The 10518-nt window shown below is 56.1% G+C and overlaps 1 protein-coding gene across 1 annotated transcript; it reads left to right on the top strand.

Moving 5' to 3' along the window:
* Positions 1 to 231: 231 nt before the first annotated feature.
* CEBPB (CCAAT enhancer binding protein beta) lies at positions 232 to 2298 on the top strand. The gene has a single exon (XM_070381049.1). The coding sequence runs from the start codon at positions 613 to 615 to the stop codon at positions 1657 to 1659; it is 1047 nt and encodes a 348-aa protein (XP_070237150.1). The 5' UTR covers positions 232 to 612; the 3' UTR covers positions 1660 to 2298.
* Positions 2299 to 10518: the final 8220 nt, after the last annotated feature.

Below are 10518 nucleotides of genomic sequence, written 5' to 3'. Positions count from 1 at the left end.
TCCTCCAGCAGGGGGCGGGCGGCGGCCGCGTTCGGGGTGGGAGCAGACGGCCGCCCGGCCCCCTCCCGGGGCTCCCCCTCCCTTCTCGTCCGGCGGCCGGCCCAGAGGGGGCGGTCCGGGGGCGGGCTCGCGCCTCTCCGCGCTCGCCATCTCGGGGCCGCCGGGTGGGAGTGGGCTGGGAGGGGGGGCCGAGGCCTCTCCCCCCGGCCCCGCAGGCCGGGGGACCCCCGGGGGCGCGCTTCGGGTCTCCAGCCCGGCCCGCCGGCGCCCGTCCGGGGGACCCGGGCGGCCGCGGCGTGTCCTCTGCGTGCCCGGGGAGGGAGGGGCCGCCGCCGGGCGTGACGCAGCCGTTGCTATGGCCCGCCTTTATAAATAAACGGGCTCGGGAGAAACTTTAGCGAGTCAGAGCCGCGCACGAGACCGGGAAGGGGACCCACCCGAGGGTCCGGCCGGCAGCCCCCTGCACTGATAGCGGCCACCCCGGAGCAGCGGCGGCGGCGGCAGCAGCGGCGGCGGCGACACAGCAGCGACTGTTCGGAGCCGGGAGGCCGCGCCACCTGCGGGCCGGCCGGCGCGGGCAGCCCCAGGCCCCCTCCCCGGGCACCCGCGTTCATGCAACGCCTGGTGGCCTGGGACCCAGCATGTCTCCCCCTGCCGCCGCCGCCGCCCGCCTTTAAATCCATGGAAGTGGCCAACTTCTACTACGAGGCGGACTGCTTGGCTGCTGCGTACGGCGGCAAGGCGGCCCCCGCGGCGCCCCCGGCGGCCAGACCCGGGCCGCGCCCCCCCGCCGGCGAGCTGGGTAGCATCGGAGAGCACGAGCGCGCCATCGACTTCAGCCCCTACCTGGAGCCGCTGGGCGCGCCGCAGGCCCCGGCACCCACCACGGCCTCGGACACCTTCGAGGCGGCTCCGCCCGCGCCCGCCCCCGCGCCCGCCTCCTCCGGGCAGCACCACGACTTCCTCTCCGACCTCTTCTCCGACGACTACGGGGGCAAGAACTGCAAGAAGGCGGCCGAGTACGGCTACGTGAGCCTGGGCCGCCTGGGGGCCGCCAAGGGAGCGCTGCACCCGGGCTGCTTCGCGCCCCTGCACCCGCCGCCGCCGCCGCCGCCGCCGCCGGCCGAGCTCAAGGCGGAGCCGGGCTTCGAGCCCGCGGACTGCAAGCGGAAGGAGGAGGCCGGAGCTCCGGGCGGCGGCGCCGCGGGCATGGCGGCCGGCTTCCCGTACGCGCTGCGCGCCTACCTCGGCTACCAGGCGGTGCCGAGCGGCAGCAGCGGGAGCCTGTCCACGTCCTCGTCGTCCAGCCCGCCCGGCACGCCAAGCCCCGCCGACGCCAAGGCGACCCCGGCCGCCGCCGCCTGTTACGCGGGGGCGGCGCCGGCGCCCTCGCAGGTCAAGAGCAAGGCCAAGAAGACGGTGGACAAGCACAGCGACGAGTACAAGATCCGGCGGGAGCGCAACAACATCGCGGTGCGCAAGAGCCGCGACAAGGCCAAGATGCGCAACCTGGAGACGCAGCACAAGGTCCTGGAGCTCACGGCCGAGAACGAGCGGCTCCAGAAGAAGGTGGAGCAACTGTCGCGCGAGCTCAGCACCCTGCGGAACTTGTTCAAGCAGCTGCCCGAGCCTCTGCTCGCCTCCTCCGGCCACTGCTAGCGCGGCCCCCGCGCGCGTCCCCCGCGGCCGGCCGGCCGGTCCCCGCGCTGCCGGGCGCGCCGCGGCCGCCGAGACTCCGGGGAGCGCCCGCGCGCCCGCCCGCGCCCCTGGCGGCGCCGGCAGAACTTTGGCACTGGGGCACTGGGCAGCGCGGGGAGCGCGTCGGTAATTTTAATATTTTATTATATATATCTATCTATATTTTTGTCCACACCAGCCGCACGTGCAGACGGGGCGCCCGCCCGCGGTGTTATTTAAAGAAGAGATGTCTATGTGTACAGATGAATGATAAACTCTTGCCTCTCCTCCTGCCCACCCCCCTCTCCGGGCGCCGGCGGGCGGGCCGGTTTCGAAGTTGATGCAATCGGTTTAAACATGGCTGAACGCGTGTGTACACGGGACTGACGCAACCCACGTGTAACTGTCAGCCGGGCCCTGAGTAATCGCTTAAAGATGTTCCTACGGGGTTGTTGCTGTTGATGTTGTTTTTTGTTTTTGTTGGTTTTTTTTTTTTTTGGCCTTTTTTTTGTATCATAAAAAATAATCTATTTCTATGAGAAAAGAGGCATCTGTATATTTGGGAATCTTTTCCGTTTCGAGCATTAAGAACACTTTTAATAAACTTTTGTTTTGTTTTTTTTTTTTTTTGAGATTGTTTAAAAAGCCTTTTGGGGGCAGTAGTTGGCTTTTTTTTTTTTTTTTCTTCCCTTTATTTTGGATTTATATTTGCCTTTCTGTTGTGTGGGGTTGTTGTTGTTGTTGTGTGTGTGTGAGAGAGAGAGAGAGAGCTGCTATTATTTTTGGCATTTTAGGTGGTTGGGTGGGGGTGTTGCAGCTGCTTATTCTCCTCTGCTACTCCCGCCCCCCAGCCCCACCCCCAGGGCCTGTGCTTGGAGATCGGGGTATCAGGCCTGGCTCGGGGGAGGGGCAGAGGAGTGCTGGGTCAGGCTTTCAGGGTGACTCAGTCCCGCTGAGTGCTGGGGAGGAGTGACTAGGAGCCCTGCTTGGGGAGGGCCTGCAGGGCCTCCGGCTGGTCCTGAGTGCAGGGCTTGGGTTTGGAGGGGCTTGGCGGGTTCTGATCTCTGCACAGTGCTTGGGGACCCAGTCCACGGGACTGTGACTCTGAAAGAGAAGGGGTACAGGTCTTGGTCCTACTGAACCCAAGTCGGAGCAGACTATTTCGAAAGTGAAGCCGGGCAGGGTGTTTAGAAAATAGTGTGTGTGCGTATGTATATTTTTAAGAGAGTAGCCTGGGTGTGTGGGTGAGCTTGTGTTTGTGTGTTCTGGCCAGAGGGAGGGGAGAATCCAGAATCGGGCTCTGTTGGGGAGGCGGGGGAAGGGTTCCTATACGTTCACTCCTTTTCCTAGCACCACCTGTCCTGCTTGTACCTACGGTGGACACTGAGGCCCAGGCTTACCTGCTCCAGGACGCTGAGCCCAGGTGTGAACCCAGGACTGCCGTCCCTGATTCCCTGTGACAGAAATGGCCCCGGGCAAGGCTGCGTCTTCCCTGCCCCCTGCTACACTCCTGCCTGCCCCTTTGCATGGCTCCTCCACCCCCCGTTCCAGCCCTGGATGGCATTCCTGAGAGTTGAGGATGTAGACGGAGGGGTTTGTGGATACCCGTACAGCGTCCCACGGTGCCTGGCATGCAGGAGGTGTTATATAAGCGTTTGCTCTTGTTATTATTTTTCGCTGGGAGGCTCCTGGCATTTGGCACTTGAATCTTCAGTGCAGCGCGAGTGTGGCCAGCGCTCGCCAGGGGCCAGTGTCCAGTAAGCCCTGGACCTGCCCATCTCATTTAAATCTCACAGCCACCTTCAAAGAGGTTGCTACCATTACATGGCCTGCTTTCAGAGCTGTGAATCTGCCTTTTGGCTGTCACACCCGTAAGGGTGAGAAATATGTTTGTGGGGGGAGCCCTGCTTTAGGAATTCAGGGGTTGAGGGAGGGTGGAATAGGGGGGCTTTGTAGATGAGTTTGCTGAGGACCTGGGATCTCAGGAGCAGTTGGTGATACCGTGGTTTGAGAAGGGGCAATGTGCTTCCTCTCCATTGCCCTTTGGGTGCCTGGATGTTTCCCCCCCTCCCCGTGGAAGCCTGTGGGAAACAGACACTCAGCCCCCACCGTTACGGAGCCAAGGACCAAAGCAAACGCCACCTCCCTAGCCCCGCTTGTCGCCTGGGCACTGGGCACACGTAACTTAGGCCCTGGGCAGCCGGAAGACTGATGGGAAGCCGCAGTGTCAAAGTCCGCTCAGTACCAGCACCAGCACGTCAGCTCCTGCCTCTGGGATTTACCTGCTGAGGGGCAGAGTGGGTGGGGGGCTGACCTCGGGAATGAGGTAGCTCAGTCTTTGGCTCGGGGGGTGGGGGGAGGAAGTCGCCATTTAGGAGGGAACCTCTCCAATCCTCGCTCTTTCATTCGTGAAGAGTTGGCTGGTTACTGCCACTTCTCACCCATTTTTTGTCACCAGAGGATGCAAAGGAGGTGAGAGGCAAGAAGTCTGGGCAGAGAGTGGCCCCAAGCTCCTGTTTCCTGAGCGCTGCTGCACAGCGAGTGTGGAGTGTCACTGTTCACACACTCAGACCCTCCTATCATTGACACAAGCACCCGGGGAAGGGGCTACACTGGTTTGACAAAAGTAAACTCAGGCCTATGGTAGCGGGGTTACTGCTCAGGAAGAACAAGGGTGGAGCCAGTTAGCCAAGTTCGGCTCCGAAGTCTCTGGGGAAAGCTTGGGGCTGAAAGCCTGGTTGGTAACCTCAGCCCCCACCCAAGTCCTGGGCCCTGCCTGGAGGAATCCTTGCCCCCCAGCTCATGCACCTCGAATGCCAGAGTTTAGTGACTTGCTTATGGTTTCACAGTTCGGAAGCAGCATTAAAGGAATTTAAACCCGAGCCATCTGACGGCCCTTGAAGAGGGCTTGGAGAAACAGTTAACAGGTTGAGGGCTCTGATGGTGCTCCAGGCGGCACATGAGGGCACTGTGGACAGAGCTGTGCCCAGAGGACTTGGGGATGTCATAAATGGGGGACACCCACTGTATGCGTGTGCATCGCCAGGCTGCAGGCTCACAGGGAAGAGGGAGGGTCTGTTCAAAAGCTGGGAAACGAGAGAGACAGAGAGAACAGGATGGGGTGAAGCAGGAGGAGGCCAGGGGTGTGCCTCAAAGAGCGGGAATCACAGTGGGTGCACACTCGTACTTAGAGTGAGCAAGACGTACGCACAGATGGATTTGCTGGTTTCTCCCAGCTGCCTGGTCACGTTAACCACAGACCCATTTAGTGGGGTTGACCACTGAGGCTAGCTGGAAACCCTCACCAATGTTTGCTTAGGACAGGAGAGTTGACAGAATACACTGGTGCCTTGTAATCTTAGGCAGTTGCCCCACAGCCGGGCGATTTTTACCAGGGATAGAAGTGAGTGTCAGAAATTGAAGCTGGAGACACTGGTGGGCGCCGGACCCTCTGCTCACCACGTACTGGCTTATCAGCCTCTTGGAGGCCCTGGCTTTTGTTACTGGCATTTTCCTGCCAATCAAGCTGGCTCAGAGAGGGGAGGTGACCTGTCCAAGGTTGCACAGCTAAGGATCGTGACAGTCAGGATGGGAAAGGGAAGGGGGACTTCCCCATCTAAACACCTAAGGAATGTGTCCTCCCCCTAAATCCTATCTAGACTTCTCTGGGACTGTTTTGTCCCTGTTTCTGAGACACCAGTTTTATTTTTATTTTTTTCACTTATTCCTTAAGCATTTATTGAGCACCTGCTCTGTGCCAGGCCTTATGCTGGGTGCTGGGGACACATTCCCAAAACGGAGATGATGAGTTTTGGGGACGGGCGGCAGACAGCGAGGACAAGATAATGACAGATGGGGACAAGGGCTCAGAGGGAAGGCAGGTAGGGCAGGGCGGCGTGGGGGCATCCGGGAAGGCCTCTCCTGGGAGGAGGCATCCGCAGAGGCCAGGGTCAGGTGGGGCATGGGGGGCGGGAAGAGCCTCGGTTTTCAGAGCCCTCGCCCTACTCCAGGCATCACCACCTGTGCCTTTTATCTGCGCTAATCCAATGACTCGGGTGCTGCTTAACAACCCCTTCTCTGGTTGGACAAACAGGCCCAGAGAGGCGAAGGCACTGGCCCTGTGGCTGGGAAGTGATAGCATGAAGTCTCCTGCTTCCCTCTCCCTGCCCCAAAGCTTTCCTCTGCTCTTTTCTTCTCCTGACACCTGCCCCCCCCCACAAACTTAGTCTTCTCTCAGCCTGGCTGACCACCTGGATGACCAGTGGTGGAGTCCCAGTGGCCCCAGCTGGCTAGTTTGCTAGCCGCCCCTCCTTAGGGGTTTTCAACCTTGTACTGACCATGGCCACGTATAGTGGGGTGATGGGGGCTAGAGAGGGCTGGGGAATCGGGGGGTTCCTGAGGCTCCAGCCTACTGGAGTTGGAGCCCCTCCCAGGTGCCTACTGAGGCCAAGAGGTAGGAGTCCTACGTCAAAGAGTGGGGAGCTGACGCTTTGAGAAGGGACATCACTTGCCCAAAAGCAGTGAAGTTAGAATTTGAATCCATGTCTGTCTGAGACCCAGGCTAAGCCACTTTGTGGTGAGTTATTTGCTGTATGTGGGGGAACAGATGGGCAGACCTCGGTTTTGTACTCTCTAGCCCATCTTTGAGTAAGAGGCAGGGTGAGAAAAAAGCCTCCAAGTTTTGTCCCTTATTTGCTGGGTGACCTCCTGCAAGATGCTCAACCATTGTGGGCTGGGGCCTCCTCCCCCATGAACAGAGAGTAGTACCAGTGTGGTTCATGTACTCAGCCAGCCCCCAGTGAGCCCAAGGCAGGTCCTGTGCCCCTGGGGCTGACCTTCTGCTGGGGGAGCTGGTTGATGGGTTAGCAGGCTAATTTCAGAGCACGATGAAGACCTGGGGGAAAGTGGTAGAGGGTGACCGGGGAGACTGTTTACAGGGCATTCCAGGCAGAAGGAGCGGCAGGTGCGAAGGCCCTGAGACAGGACCAAGCTCAGTGTGTTAGGGAAACAGTGACAAGCCTGTATGGCTGGCGTGGAGGTAGCCAGGGGTGTGGTGGGGCGGGGGAGACGGGGGTGGCTGGGTCCCTCACGCAGTGCCGTGGAGTGAGGCTCAGAGGGCTTGTCTGGGGATGAACAGCTAGATGTTCCCGTCAGGGCCTGGCACCTGGAAAGCTCTTGACAAGTTTGTTGGTGGAATGAGACATGTCCCTCGGCCTCTGGGTGAGGCAACGTGCAGTGGGTGAAGGGCGCACGGAGGCTGTGTGCCGGGGCCCGGGAGACCTTGCTGGTGTGGAGCCTCTGACCCAGGGCCTGAAGCCACTGGGAGCTGTTCAGCAGGCAGGAATGAGGGGAAGGCCATGCCAGGAGTGGGGCTTGGGAGGAGCGGAGGCAGGCAGCCAAGAGAGGGAGAGTTCTCTGGGAAGCGGTGAGAGCAGGGGAGAGGGCGCTGATGGCGGGGGGTGGGCAGGCCTCCCAGCGGCCTGGGGGGGCAGTAGGCGGTCAGAGGGGAGGCGAGAGCTGGACTCCAGGAGGAGTGTTTTCTTACTTGATTTCCTAAGTAGCATATGATCGTGGTAGGAGGGTTGGAGCACACAGAGTATCAGTAGGAGAAGGGAATACAAAGCACCCGTCATTCTCCTACCCAGAAATACAGACCCTCTTGACACTTGCTGTGTGGCCTTGGGGGATTTAGTTTACCTCTCTGAGCCTCTGTTTTCTTGTTTATAGAACGGAATAATAATAGCACCTGTCACGTAAAGTTGTGGCGAGAGTTAAATGAGTTAATCCATGCAGCATATTTAGAACGGTGCCAGCACACAGTCAGAAATAGCCATCATCACTAACAATAACAATGATGTTATTTATAACATCATTACCGTCTCGGTGGGTGAAGAGCCCAGATGCTAGAATTTGGCCCCTGTATTCTAGTTCGGAGTACCAGACCCTCTTGTGAAGTCATTCAGTCGTGTCCAACTCTTTGCAACCTCACGGACTGTAGCCTGCCAGGCTCCTCTGTCCATGGGATTTTCCAGGCAAGAGTACTGGAGTGGGGTGCCATTTCCATTCTCCAGGGGATCTTCCTGACCCAGGGCTTGAACCCAGGTCTCCTGCATTGCAGGCAGATGCTTTACTGTCTGAGCCACCAGGGAATCCCAGACTCCCTTACCTGTCTCCTGAAAAACATGTATGCAGGTCAAGAAGCAGAAGTTAGAACTGGACATGGAACAACTGACTGGTTGGAAATTGGGAAAGGAGTGTGACAAGACAGTATTTTGTTGCCCTGCTCATTTAACTTATGTGCAGAGTATATCATGCAAAATGCCAGACTGGATAAATCACAGCTGGAATCAAGATGGTGGGGAGAAATATCAACAATCTCAGGTATGCAGATGACACCACTCTTATGGGAGAAAGTGAAGAGGAACTAAAGAGCCTCTTGATGAGGGTGAAAGAGAAGAGTGAAAAAGCTGGCTTGAAATTCAACATTAAGAAACCTAATGTCATGGCTTCTGGTCCCATCATTTCATGGCAAATAGAAGGGGAAAAAGTGGAAGCAGTGACAGACTTTATTTTCTTGGGCTCCAAAATCACTGTGGAGGTGACAGCAGCCATGAAATTAAAAGATGCTTGCTCCTTGGAAGAAAAGCTATGAGAAATCTAGACTGTCTTTTAAAAAGCAGAGATACCACCCAGCTGACAAACATCCGTCTAGTCAAAGCTATGGTTTTTCCAATGGTCATGTATGGATGTGAGATTAGGACCATTAAGAAGGCTGAGCACTGAAGAACTGATGCTTTCAAATTGTGGTACTGGTGAAGACTCTTAAGAGTCCCTTGGGCTGCAAGGAGTCGATCAATTGACTAACCAGTCAATCTTAAAGGAAATCAACCCTGAATATTAATTGGAAGGACAGGTGCTGAAGCTGAAGCTCCAATACTTTGGCCATCTGAGACCAAGAGTCAACTCACTGGAAAAGACCTTGATGCTGGAAAAAACTGGAGGCAAAAGGAGAAGGGGGTGGCAGAGGATGAGATGATTGGATGGCATCACTGACTCAATGGACATGAATCTGAACAAGCTGTGGGAGAGTGGAGGACAGAGGAGCCTGGCGTGCTGCAGTCCATGGGGTCACAAAGAGTCGGATTTGACTTTGCGACTGAACAACAACAACATTCTAGTTCCAAAATCATGGTTTCCTGGTTGTGTGACTTGGAGCAAGTGACTGTATCTCGCTGTGTCTGTTTCCCCATCTGTCACAAGAGGGTAATATTCTTTATAGCATTTTGTAAAGTTTTAACAGGTTAATTTGTGCAGGGTGATTGTAGATAGAGACTTCTGTACACAGCAGTTATTTTCTTCCAGAATTTTTGTTCTGTGTATTGTTTCTTCAATATAGCAAATGTCTGTTTGATGTGCACCGCCTCCCTTTCTTCCTTAACAGTGGGACCTCTCTATTGCTAGGGGCAAGTGGCCTTACTAAGACTACATTTCCCAGCTTCTTTTGCAGTTAGGGATGACCAATAAGATATAAACAGAGATCGTGGGTGGGGTTTCCAGGAAGACTTAAAGTGGGCTGACTCAGCTTTGAGACACCTCCCCTTTTACCTCCAACTCCCATTTCTTTCTGCTTCCTGCCTAGAACTCAGATGTGATAGCTGGAGCTTCAAGGACCACTTTGAACACGAGGCAAACATTGAAGCCTGGGAGACACACACTGAGAGTGGTGAAACCAAAAGATAAAAGACATCTGGGTTCTTGATGGTAACACAGCAGCCACACCAGTCCTTGCCTGCCTCGCTCTGGACTTGTTTACATGATTGGAAAATAAATCTGTGCTTATTGAGGTCCCTGACATTTTGGCCTCCCATTACCAGCAGCTGAATCTATTTCTAACTGATACGTTTGCCAAAACGGAATCAACCTGTGTGGGCTGTTTGTGACCTGCATTTCTTGAATTTCTTAGTGATGCCCCAGTGTTTCCTTGTCTGAGAACATTCTATTGCACATGATCTCAAAGCAGGAGGTTGCTCTTTGCTTAGAAAGAATAATCTCCGTGCAATGTGGGGGATTCTCTGTGGTCTTGGATGGGTCCGTGACCCAGCCAGTGTTTCGGTAGGCATGGACTTAATTGTTCCCCAATTTCAGGTGCTACAGCGGCAAACTTGCCCCTACCAAGACACGGAAAGTGGGAGATGGTCGTGTCAATATAGCGTTGGTTGATTTTCCCAAAGAAATGGGAGATCCAGATTTTTATGTGGAACCATTTTCTCTCTTAACAGCTTTATTGGTTTATAACTGGAATAGAATAAACTGCACTTTCCTAAATTGTGGGGCTTCTTAAGTGGTTCAGTGGTAAAGAATCCCTGCTAATGCCAGAGACAGGGGTTCAATCCCTGAGACAGGAAGATCCCCTGGAGAAGGAAATGGCAACCCACTCCAGTATTCTTGCCTGGGAAATCCTATGAATAGAGGAGCCTGGCGAGGCTACTGTCCATGGGGTCACAAAAAATGTTGGATATGACTTAGCGACTGAACAGCAGACAATGGGGTGGCAGGGTTTCTTTCGATTCGTTTCAGTTGCGGAAGTAACACATGAAGGAATCGGTCAGGAAAGTGTTCTCCCAGCCTCAGGTGCCTCCCCTGAGACTCTGAACCTCAGCGCCTGTTCGGACAGGCTTGAATCGGGACCTGGGAATGGACGGAGTCTCTTCCACTGAACCCAGTGAGCTCACACCCGGCTCCACGCTGTCCTCACATGAGCCACCGGGAGGCCCTCTGTTTGGAAACGGAGAGCGGCTCCACGCTGTCCTCACATGAGCCACTGGGAGGCCCTCTGTTTGG

The sequence above is a fragment of the Bos mutus genome, chromosome 13 (assembly GCF_027580195.1).
Source record: "Bos mutus isolate GX-2022 chromosome 13, NWIPB_WYAK_1.1, whole genome shotgun sequence".
Taxonomy (NCBI): domain Eukaryota; kingdom Metazoa; phylum Chordata; class Mammalia; order Artiodactyla; family Bovidae; genus Bos; species Bos mutus.
This window is presented reverse-complemented; position numbering and strand designations above follow the sequence as displayed.

Bases quoted from the DNA above. Each gene is read 5' to 3' on its own strand.
- CEBPB (XM_070381049.1), top strand. From the start codon at position 613: ATGCAACGCCTGGTGGCCTGGGACCCAGCATGTCTCCCCCTGCCGCCG.